The sequence below is a fragment of the Sardina pilchardus genome, chromosome 2, assembly GCF_963854185.1.
Source record: "Sardina pilchardus chromosome 2, fSarPil1.1, whole genome shotgun sequence".
Classification (NCBI taxonomy): Eukaryota; Metazoa; Chordata; class Actinopteri; order Clupeiformes; family Clupeidae; genus Sardina; species Sardina pilchardus.
The window spans coordinates 9,800,628-9,812,750 of NC_084995.1; the positions used below are offsets into that span (position 1 = coordinate 9,800,628).

Sequence of the window (12,123 nt, forward strand, 5' to 3'; positions counted from 1 at the left end):
GAAATATTGCTGAAGATGTTGCAGAGATAGGACATAGATTGACTTTATAGTGACAAGACAAAATGTGCATGTGCGCATGCACACGCACACACACGCACACACACACACACACACACACACACACACACACACACACACACACACACACACACACACACACACACACACACACACACACACACACACACACACACACACACACACACAAGCAGAATCACTAAATGTCTTATTTGCCTATATATTCCATATTCAATTTGTCACTGAATATCTTAACTCTATTTAAATAAACACACACAGTAGCCTATGTGAAGCTCTCATTTCAGTCTCTTCAGTCAGTTTAGTCCATGCTTTATAAACATATAAGCTGGCAAACAACAATGAATTTTAAGACAGTCTTGAGCTCCTCCAGCATTTACATTAGGGGAAGAGGGAAGGACCCCAAAATAAAATGGGCACTGATATTTCTTGGTGGAGGCTGGTGGTTTGAAACACTGCCAAAATGTGTTTCCCATAAAGAGCGTGCGTAATGCTGAAGATATGCCAATAAAACCCCATTTTCCCACAGTGTCCGACTTCAGTGGATAAGGAATGTCCAAACATCACAGTCAGTTATGCTGACCTAAGGCATCATTGAGTCACCATGCCCCATCATGTCATTACTACAAAAACAGAAGAAGTGTTTTAAAGAGAGGTAGACAGCACTTAAATAAACCAAAGATTAGACTAAAATATTGAAGACTTTTTAATTACTCTTTTGAGTGTGTGTGTGTGTGTGTGTGTGTGTGTTTGAGAGAGAGAGAGAGAGAGAGAGAGAGAGAGAGAGAGAGAGAGAGGTTAAATACATTTGAATTCAATACAAATATTATAGTATAAAATAGTAGGGGCCTTGGTGTATAATACAGAGTAGAAGTGGTGGTGGAGGAGCTCTGGATCATCTCTTATCAATGGAAAGAGAGGCTGAAAGGATAAGGAGGGGAAGGTGAAGGAGAAAAGACATCAAGCTAATGCTAATAACATGCCAGAGCCAGCACCATGTTGACTAGTCCCCTGGTCATGAGAAATTCGTTTATAGTTTTATAGTATTTAGCAGGCATATTTAAAAAGCACTGTGAGACAACACTACAGAACACTACAGAATGTAGAGCTAACTTTTTGGGCTGCCATTCATGAATTAGTTCTAAAGTTGCACTTCTGTTTAGATCAATGTTCATAGCCCCATGAAGGGACAATGTCTGCCACGCTTTATTGGATTCCTGCCATGCTGGCCGGAAATGTCTGTTTTCCTTCAACTCTTGTTGGAGGTAGCCTGAACTCATGACACTCTTCAGCTCGCCAGCAAAATAAATGGAAAAGTTACTCCAGGTACTTTGTATATATACTGTCTATATACATTTTCAGCACCCATTCAATGTTTCCAATGTCTCGTTTTAAACTTTAAGAACCTAATTACACTGTCAACAAAGTGTGGAGGTCTTGTTAGTCTGTAGATGGATGGATTCAAAGAAGTGATTTATGTGTAATATGAGACATGCCCGGTTGCTAGCGCTAATAGCGTTATGGAAGAATTGATAAAAGCTGGCTAATGTTTCGGGTCTGGATAGGGTGACCCCTCACCCATGACTCTAGCTTGGTCATACTTAACATAATCTAAAAACATATACAAAATGTAGCCAGTCAGTGAACCAAATTATTCAGCCAATACACTTAACATTTCATCTGACATTTATTATGAAATTTAATCAGGAAATTAAAGTATCCAGTTAAAAAGACTTTTCAAGGGCCCTCTCTCCCCATGGGGCCCTTTCAATCAGTACTGGTCTAACCCCCAGTCTGGGGCTCCTGATGGCCAGAGTTAAGTGAGAGTGTTAAGTCAAGCAACCCACAACAAGGGTGACCATACGTCCCGATTTCGGGAGGACAGTCCGGTTTCCGTGCCCTTTGTCCAGACCTCTCTCTTGCATTCTCTTTTTTTGCTCGAAAACCGGACTGTCCTCCCAAAATCCGGATGTATGGTCACCCTACCCACAACACTTAACTACAGATTTAAGGTAAAAACTTAGTTTGCAAAATAATTTCAATGTAGAACAGTGGGATACACCATACAAAGGACAGCATCATAGTCAGAGTGGTTTAAGAAAAGCAATAGAATGTAGATGAACTGCTTCAATTTAACCAAGACATATCCCTTGAACACATTCAGCAACATTCTATCAACCTGAGCAATCAGTGGCATCAGTGGCAAGTTTTTAAGTTTTTATCCAAGGAAGAATGAAATTACAGTTTTTTCCAATCGTTTACACACAATTTTGAAAACAGGGCTCTTTTTGTCAAAACATATCACACAATTAGCCAAACACCACACCCAATCAGCAGAACATAACAGATTGTTAGCAAAATGAAATATTTCTGTCAAAACAATAAACACATTGATAAAACCTTATACTGTTCTCATATCACTAACACATTCTTTGAATGATTCCACACTGTCGCTATCTTATACACACCAACACAATAAATTCAAAACACATCTGTAAAAACCCTCTTCCAATATATGGATGTTATTCAGACATATTGTTTGAGAGCAATAGGATAATTTAGATGACAAAAATATTTTGATGAACCCTCATCAAGCAATGCACAAAACTGATGCTGCAGACAATAATTCTTTCTTTCACTGTACCATATGTTCAGTTACAGTGACAAGTCAATCAACAGAAAATGGCAAAATTATAGTTCTTACTACTGTAAAGTGTAGAAAAAAAAAATTACACAAATAAAAAGTACTGTACACTTACAGTCACTGAAGAAAAACTAAAGCAACAATACAAACAAGTAACAACAACACTCTAATCATCTCTCCGTCTTGCTGGATCAAGCCATAAGAGTTCATCCAAATCACAGGCTATGGGTGCCTCTCATTTGGGCTTTTATACATCCTCCCTCGCTCCTCGGGCCTCGATCCTCACTGATCGACATAAAGAATAATGGGGCGAAAACAATGGGATAGTCTATCCAGTGTTAGTTATAGATCAGTGGGAACGCCCCTCGAGGATCAAGCATAACACACCTGAGTGCTGCGTTTTCAATTTTGCACATGTGTGCTTACACACCTGGTGGATGTGACTATTCAATTTGTTCATTAGTGTGGTCATTGGCAAGCCAGGGCTTTGTAATGAGAAGGAAGTACCTAACAATCTTTATCTGTGTCTAAGGTGTGAAAATGTGTTTTACGTTTTGACATTCACTGTGTGTAATGTTTTGCAAAAAGTGTGAAGCTGAATTTGTGCTTAATGTTGTACTGCTCTGCGCAGGTGTTTTGCTTCTTAAGTGCTAAGTATTGTTAACTGTCTGATAACCTTAATTTTAGTGTGTATACGATTGGAAAAAACTGTAAAATGGTATGGAATTTATACACTGATTCTTACAATGCAATCCAGAATGCTTCACTGATGAGAGTGTTTTTGCACATGGCCCACTGCAGTGCTTCTTGTGTGTGTGTGTGTGTGTGTGTGTGTGTGTGTGTGTGTGTGTGTGTGTGTGTGTGTGTGTGTGTGTGTGTGTGTGTGTGTGTGTGTGTGTGAGAGAGAGAGAGAGAGAGAGAGAGAGAGAGAGAGAGAGAGAGAGAGAGAGAGAGAGAAAATGATTGTGTTTAGGGAGTGAATCACAGTGCAAGAAAAATTGAGCACATGCTAAGAAGTGTTGCAAGGAGAACAACTCCATGAGAGCTCATCCACTGGGTGGAGGATCCAATAGGGTCCTTTGTAGTCGAAGTAGTGTGAGTTGTTGGAGGAGACTTAGTAGTATCAACCCTAAGGGGAAAAAGATTGTGATGCACGTTTATAAAACCATCCTAAAACAAAGTGCTCGCTTAAATTCAGTATGCTTTTGACAGGGGAAAACATGATGATTAGCAAAAACAGTAAACTTAGTCTCATACTGATGTAAAAATGTAGCCTGGTATAACCACACACAAATTCAATAGCATTGCAATGAAAACTGAGATGGGGGGCAATAAGCTGCTCCCAAATTCTCATATAAAGGTGTGCTTCAAATGGCAGACATTTGACGTTAAAAAACTTCAGCCAGTATACAATGCACATGAAGCTCCTCTACCACATCAAAAGATAACATAAATAAATGATCATACTAATTTTGGATTGGATGGATGGATCAATTTTGGATAGGGCAGCAGCCACCCTTGTAGCAGCAAATCATGTAGCAATCATTTCCTGTTTCGACTTACCTGGGGAATAGGTAACAATCATGATCACTCTTGAATCCTAAGGAGGTCAACACAATCTCCCTTCTGCATTCTGTATTTGTATTCACATCCACCACTTTAAACAGCTCCACTGGGGATATTAACATGGTGGTTTCTTCTGAACGACAGACATTGCTTTCCACATTGATCCCAGAACATGTGGTGATGTTAAACAGTGTTCCACCATCAACACAGCCCTCCTCTACAAAGCCTCGGTCACTCTCTGCTGATACGAATGTTCCAAAACGCACATCAGCTCCTTTTACTGCAGTGATGTCATCAAAAGTGCTGGAAAATACAGTGCGACACTCTGTCTTGTTTAGAAGGCGCATGGCGTCCATCAGCAGGAAATGTAGGGACTTATACTGGAACTGGTTGGTGTAGATGTCCACATTTCCACCCTGGGTCTTGACAGCTTTATTGACTTTTTTTGTCAAATCCCCAAAATTAACAAAACTTTGCAATGCCTGAGTATGCTCCTGTTGACCTCCAGAGATTGTTTTATCGCAGCCCTGGGATGCGTTCCATGCTGACTTAAATACACTGTCCTTGCCGAGCTCTGTCTGAAGAATTCCGTCTTTGGCCAAAACCTTTTGCAGCATCTGCTCTCGACATGCAGAGTAGGCATCGTCTACCGCATCTGGTGCCAAATCCATCTCTAGTGAATTTGAAGATACCTATGATGGACACCAAACAAGGTCAGATCAATGAAGATATTCCAGCTGCTTGACACTCCTTCATTTCACATAAATAAAAGAATGTATGACAAGACGCACATGCATATGTATACTGGATACAGTGTTCAAGCATACAAAATACAAACATGAGAGAGAAAAAGGAATAACAGGAAACTTACTTTATGAGTGACAGTAGCTAGGAGCACAAGCGAGGTATACCACATTTCCCAGCCAGCCATTATAACTCTGCATATGAGATTGTGGAAAAAGGAAAAACAGTGAAAAACAAAGAGATATGTATAGACACTCAACATACCTCTTGAAAATGAAATGACAAACTTAACATTGATGTTTCACTACACATTTCATTGTTATTTAATCAACACTTCAACATCTGCATAAAATCTTCGAATAGCACCTCATTTAGACTCAGAACAATTTACCAATAGAGTTGAAGAACCATTTAAAAGCTTGAGCTTATGCCCGCTCTTCCCAAGAAATCATCTGGCATATGCTGGCATATCTTCAGCTGCCATCACCTTTTCCTTCCTCCAACTACTTACAGGAAATACCACAGGCGAGTTCAAACTCACCATGTGGCTAGTTTGTCAGAAGTGCTGGTTCTAAAGCATTTTCTCATTAAATATTATAATTCTTATATATTGGTATTATCGTCTACACTAAATGTATCTATACATAAACATTTCCAATAATGTCATTTTTTAGCTCTGCACTAGTGATACACAACTGACTTAAACTTTCTGTTAAAAAAAGCTACAAATTGAACAAAGCCACTAATTGACTAATTGAACTTCACCTTTAAGCTCACCCTGAGCAATAGACTCTCAAGTAAATTGCGGAGAGTTAAGTATCGTCATCAGAAATCCTCATACAAAGGCCTGAAAACAGTGTTAAGCAGCCCTAATGATGGAGTTATATCTGTCTTTCATTTAATAACTATTTGTATTGATATTGTGTTTCCAAATTGTTGTCTGATTAAAGTAGCAAACAATCCATGGTTAATATTCTTTACCACAAATGAGAACATTCACACCAATTTCTCATTCGTCTTCAAAAATAGCCCAGTTTTGTTTGTTGTTAAACCTCCCTGTTTTACCAGCAATGGTAATCCACACACACACACACACACACACACACACACACACACACACACACAGGAGCATATACATACTTCACTTTCAAAAGTACGGCACTAAAGTTTTCTTTACATTCTTAAACCAAATGAGATTCCTCAGTTAATGCAAATATGGCTTCAAATATTTTCTGTGAATGTGATTTAACAATAACCATGTGAAGATAACAGAAGAGTCAAAGCAACAGATGTAAAGCAAGGCAATACAGCATGCGGTCAGCTGCTTAATTCCTTCAGCCCTGAACATTCTAGCCTTTGTCTACAACTGCACAAAAAAGATTTTATGATTAAGAGATCAACTCGCTAATGACTTAAAAAGTATGAATCTTTCTTGAGTTCTTACCAGTACGCAGTAGTCTGCACAATGACTTACTTTCCGATCCTTCTGTCATACACCGAAAACAACCCTTAGTATCCTCCCTCTTCAAAAAAAAGGGAACACATTGGACATCCCATTGAGTGAACATAATGCAGAGATGATAGACTTTGGATGCCCTCTGGTGGCACATGGACCCATCACACCTAAAAATGGAAAATATTCATTCAAACAGTCAAATAAGCTAGATTTACCGCAAACCGGTGCAAAATATGACCACTGCTCAGTTCTGCACATTCTCTCCACAATCAATTATCAATTTTATTTCCATACTCCATCCCCTTCTGCAACTTTTCTGTATGTAAATGAGTGCGTGTGCGCTTGATTTTGTGTCTGTGTGCTCTCTGTCAGTGAGTTCTCATTTGTGAGTGTGTGTTCTGGGGGTAATGTGTGTGTGGTGCATGTGTATTCCTGCATGTGTGTGTGTGTGTGTGTGTGTGTACAGTGGGGAGAATAAGTATTTGAACCTAAAGTTGACTAAAATAGATACTTTATTGATCCCCAAGGGGAAATTCAATGTAAACAGGATGATAAAAAGGCAATCAACAAATCAACATGACTAAAACAACAGTAAAATATACTAAAGATAAGGATGCATATGAATGTATTGAGGATACTGTGATCCAGTATGAGGTGTGTGTCAAGGTGGAAGTGCAAAGAAGTCCAACAGTGCAAGGCTAAAGTCTAGTGACCAGCAATAAATATGGACAATAAAAAACTCCAGGTGCTAACCAAACACAGTACATCACCCAAAACACACCAGTGATGGCCATGTCCACATCTGGGAGCAGATCCCCCAGGACATCATTTGCTGTTTTATGAGGATCATGTCCTGACGCCATGAAGCATGTCGGGGCCATACAGAGTAAGTACCATTATGAGTTGCTGCGATGAAATTCAGGTGAAATGGCCTTGCTTGCCGCGTCATATTTTAACATAATTTCAGATGTGTTTCAAGGTGTTCTTTTCATTTTCTTAGCACTGTATAGTCAGAGTTAGAGTTTGCTCAGAAAGAGAAGAAGGTTGAATAAGAATTTATTGGTGATGTACAGTAGTTACTTCCATTAAACAAAATATAGAATAATTGCCTTATTTTCTTACATGGTGGCCATATTGGAATCTTAAAGGGGAACTTGGCAACTATTTCAACTTACAGTTTTTCTCAAATGCTAAAACACATTTCACAAACGTTTCCTCCATGTTCCCCAATGTCTAAACAATGTCTAAATACCCTTTTCTAAAGCTACATAAGCACAACCACACCTTCTCACTTCAAAACTCAAACTTTCACACCAAAAGAGCAGCTCGAAGCTTTCAAAAATGTAAACATCATTACACATACAGCAAAACAATTGAAAACACAATGCTCAATTTGTGAGAAGGTTCTTTGTTTCATAACTGCCAATGCATATTTTTAAAAAACTTTACGGATCTTCTTAGATCTCTGCAGAGGATTAGGCATTTGAAGAGTTTTTTTTTCCAAAACGCTATATCCACCATTTTACTAATGAATTTTCATAAATATATATTTTTTACATTTTGTTTTTCAAGTAATCTCAGTGAAACTGTATTGGGTTATGTTTAGTCATTTATCTTTACTCAATAAAAACAGAACAACTGCATTTTTATTGATATTACCTGAAACACACTGTAAATACAGTAACATGATTTGTTACAGTGTATACAGTAATGTTTTCAAGAATGGATTTACAGCGTTTTGAAAAAGAGCTCTTCATTTAGAGTTGTGAGTTTCATATGAAGAGTACAGAAAATTCTGCAAGTACACTACTGTAACACAACTCAATGCAAAGGCTACCCACTGTACTTCCATGCAATAACATAGTCTGATAGCCTACAGACTAAACATTACTTCTATAATCATGGAGCAACAATTTGAGCGAACATGATGTTCAAGAAAACAGGCATAGGAAGGGAGATGATTTTCTGATAATTCAACAACGAAACTGAGTTGCGCAAGTCGCCCAGTTTCTCGTTTGCCAAACAATATTCTCTGTTGCTAAAATTGCCAAAAGTCACTAAAGCTAGCAACAAATAAGTCACTAAATTGGCAACACTGAGCACTGAAAGACCAAGAAAGTGACTTTGAATTGACTTCCAGGTCACAGTAATCGAAAAAATAAATAAATATCAAAATCAGTTTTGGCCCCGACTCTGTTTTTTAAATGTTCTACTTTTGATTGGAAAAGAAATTATAAAGGTACGCACATTGATAGTGTGCGGACATTTATCATTTCTTTTCACATCTTTTTTGGTCCAGTTCCTGCACTATTTAAATGTGCGTGCATTCTCTTGTTTTTGGGATCTACTTTTGATTGGACCACAAAATCAAAAGTCTGAAAAACAAAACGTTATTTGCTTCTATCGTGTTCATAAACAAATAATGAAATAAGTCATTTTTTTTATTTTTGGATTTTCAATTGAATATCAAATGAACAAAACATACACGGACCATTTTCACATTTGGTATCCACCATATTGGATTACAAAATGGACAATATCAGGTTTATTTGAAAATCATTTCAATAGCTTCCTTAACCCTCCTTAACATTTCAACTGGTGGACATATTTGAATTCAAGATGGCGGCTACTAGGGGACACTATGCGTTGGGGTCAATTTTGATTTTTGATAACTAGGGGGTAGAAATATTAGCTGTGGCAAGTATCATGCTTTCTGCAAAAAAGTAAACAATTCTGGTGCTTAGGGTGGGTGAGACCTTAGATAGTCTTCACTTCTTTTGTATACAAAATGCAGTCAGGCAATCAAGAAAATTATTGAATCAACACACATGCCATCTGACATTTATCATGAAATTTAATTAGGAAAATATAGCTGCAAGCAGTAATGAGGGGGCCAAGCAGTTAGGCCGGAGTAACCATGGCAACTAAATGCTGTTAGCTCAGTCAGAGACGGTATTTAAGTATCTTTGGCTCAGTGCTGCAATCAGACATATGGCTGTAAGCTGTCAGAGCAAGTTTCATGTCAAAAGTTATAAGCCAACTTGCATTTTTGCTAATTGCAGCGATCCTAGAGGTCAAAGGTCACCACATTTGTTGGGTGTCCCCCCCGATGAGGTCATGAGTCCATGTACTAAGTTTGGTCACAGATCCTTAAGGCGGAGCAAGATATGTCGTCGTAGTTCATGTCTATGGGCGCAAAACGGGGATAACTTCCTCTGCATAAAGGGGGTGTGTCATGCGTGTCATGTCCATAGACTTCAATGGAACAGCTCAGCAAAAAGGGGGATTTTGCCCCCCCTTCCTCCCTCTTGCGATTCGGGTTCCAGGAGGTGGCTTCTCATGAAGTATCTTGCTCCGCCCTTAATGATCTTTGGTTTGGTTTTGACAGAAGGGTGCTAAGATATGACCTCACTTCCTGTTTGGTGGCTACTAATTTCAATTGGCTGTGACCAGTGATGGGAATAACGGCGTTATTTATAACGGCGTTATTTATAACGGCGTTCGTTTTTTCAGTAATGAAGGATCTAATTGATTACTTTTCCCATCTTGATAATGTCATTACAGTTACTACCAAAATATGCGGCGGCCAAAATGAGTCATGAGTCTATGTGCTAAGATTGATTTTGATGCATGCAAGGGTTTGGCGGCTTCGCCACATATTTCGATTGGTGATTACGGATGAACGGTTTAAGTTCCGAAGGGAAAAAAAAGGGATAACTTTTGTGAGGCTTGGTCTGAAGATGATGTGTGTCAAGTTTAGTGTCGATCAGACACAATTTGTGACTGGAGTAGCCTTTTAAGTGTTTTTGTATTCAATTATTTGTATTGAGTTTCACAAAAAATTGCATACAGTATATTGACCCAGTAAGAACATGAGCATGAATCAAAATGCATTCCGCAAAATCAGTGAATCACAAGTGGCAGAAATTTGCACACATAATGAAATAATACCTATACAATACAGATAGGTAGAAAACAAGCACATACAATAGTAATAATAATAATAATAATTATAATAATAATAATAATAATAATAATACGCTAGAAATGAAAATGAAGACAGAGACAGAAAGAGAAGACAGAGTTAAAAAAACAGAAAAAAAAAACAGAGAGGTGGGAAGGAGGGGGAGGTGGAAGGCTGTTAATTGATGAGATTGGCTGAGGGGAAGGAGTTACAGAAGTAGTCTAAGAAGGGCTGCCATATCCTGTTATATTTCTGACATGAACCTCTGCTACTGCATCTGAGTTGCTCTAGTTTAAGGTGTGCCATGACATCCTTGACCCATTGGCCATATGATGGTGGGAGTCTGTCTTTCCACTTTAGAAGGATGAGCCGGCGGGCAAGAAGTATTGCAAAGGCCACAGCTCGTGACTGCCCATTCGGGAGGGGTAACTCTCTCGGGACAACACCAAAAATGGCGGCCATAGGATTTGGTGACATGTCCTGGCCACACATCTGAGACAATGTATTAAATATTGAGGACCAAAAGGGGGCAATTGCTTGGCATGAGAAAAACATATGAGATAATGTGGCAGGGGCATTGGAGAATCTTTGGCAGGTGGGGTCTGTGCCTGGGTATATTCTGGCGAGCTTGCTTCTGCAGAGCCTTTTAAGTGTTTTTGATGAAATCCCAAATGGCGCAGAATCTCTCATGCGTTGAACTCGGCTTGGTCCAAGGATTCCAACAATACCTGATTTTTGAAAATCGGAGCATGGGTCAAAAGTTATGTGTGTGAATGTACTTCCAACTTTGGCCTGTTGGTGGCGCTAGAGCGTATGAGGTGCCGACATGAATCATGAGACAGTCCCCAATCAGTGTGTCAAATTTCACAACCTTTACTTGTGTTGCGTTTTGTATCCTATCTGATGATTACAGGGCTCCTATAATCACAGCTGAGCTCGCTAGGGTGTGTGCATGTATCCTAGACTCTGAGGCTCTCACTTTGCTAAGAGGGGGGTGTGGGTGCCACCGTCTTTAGACCAGGCGAGATCTTCACCTTGCTAAAGACTAAGTATTTCCCTTTTTCGACTCTGCGAGGCTCTCGCTTGCGAACAAAGAGGAAGTGTCGTGTCTTTTGCAAAGGCCCCTTTTCAACGGGTTTAGGATGCACGAAAGGACTAATACAAGGGAGAGGCTCTCTCCCTTTATGAATCAAAATCCTTAATCAGGAGTTCAGGGTCAACAAGTAGATATTATACAGGAGGCTCTCCATATATGGAGGGTTAGGGTTCTGACTTTAATGAAGATAAAATAATAAAAATAAAAACTTCTTGCTCTCAGTCGGCGAAGTCCAGGAGAGGTGATGGAGAGCTCTGCGTGAGTGTGGAGCCCCGGTAACGGGACACTTTTATATTTCCACAGCTGAACCTGAATCTATCACTTGTATCATAGTCAGCTTGTCCCTCTTTCTGTGGCTTCCCTCAACTCTTCACACTTAAAATTCAGACACAGCACACGGATGTTGCCTACGTGGCTCTACACTGGAACTGCTAAACTTAAAACTCTAACAGAGCACTCGGATGTGGCCCATATATGGCCCTAAGCAGGAACTACGAAACACAGCATTACTCTATAAGCTTGACTAAACACTTTATGAGCTAAACAATTGTTCTTTAAAGGATTAAGCAAAAACACATTCTAAAGCTAAACAAAACCACACTTTAAGCTTTTGGTAA

General features: G+C 39.3%; 1 protein-coding gene across 2 annotated transcripts; it reads right to left on the minus strand.

Annotated features, from left to right (window-relative positions):
• Positions 1–1,704: 1,704 nt before the first annotated feature.
• On the minus strand, positions 1,705–6,510 carry LOC134061945 (T-cell ecto-ADP-ribosyltransferase 2-like). Of its 2 annotated transcripts, none has more exons than XM_062517792.1 (4): positions 6,435–6,510; positions 5,118–5,184; positions 4,244–4,938; positions 1,705–3,809 (listed from the first exon to the last, which is right to left on the minus strand). In XM_062517792.1, the coding sequence occupies exons 2-4, from the start codon at positions 5,175–5,177 to the stop codon at positions 3,662–3,664; spliced, it is 903 nt and encodes a 300-aa protein (XP_062373776.1). In that variant the 5' UTR covers positions 5,178–5,184; positions 6,435–6,510; the 3' UTR covers positions 1,705–3,661. The 2 variants fall into 2 exon arrangements, with proteins under 2 accessions (XP_062373776.1, XP_062373784.1); XM_062517800.1 differs by lacking the exon at positions 6,435–6,510 and adding an exon at positions 5,382–5,420.
• Between the last annotated feature and the right edge of the window lie 5,613 nt (positions 6,511–12,123).

Coding starts and splice junctions, on each gene's coding strand:
- LOC134061945 (XM_062517792.1), bottom strand. CDS start 5,177: ATGGCTGGCTGGGAAATGTGGTATACCTCGCTTGTGCTCCTAGCTACT. Junction 4,939..5,117: donor TAGCTACTGTCACTCATAAA/GTAAGTTTCCTG, acceptor TGTCCATCATAG/GTATCTTCAAATTCACTAGA. Junction 3,810..4,243: donor GATTGTTACCTATTCCCCAG/GTAAGTCGAAAC, acceptor TTTTCCCCTTAG/GGTTGATACTACTAAGTCTC.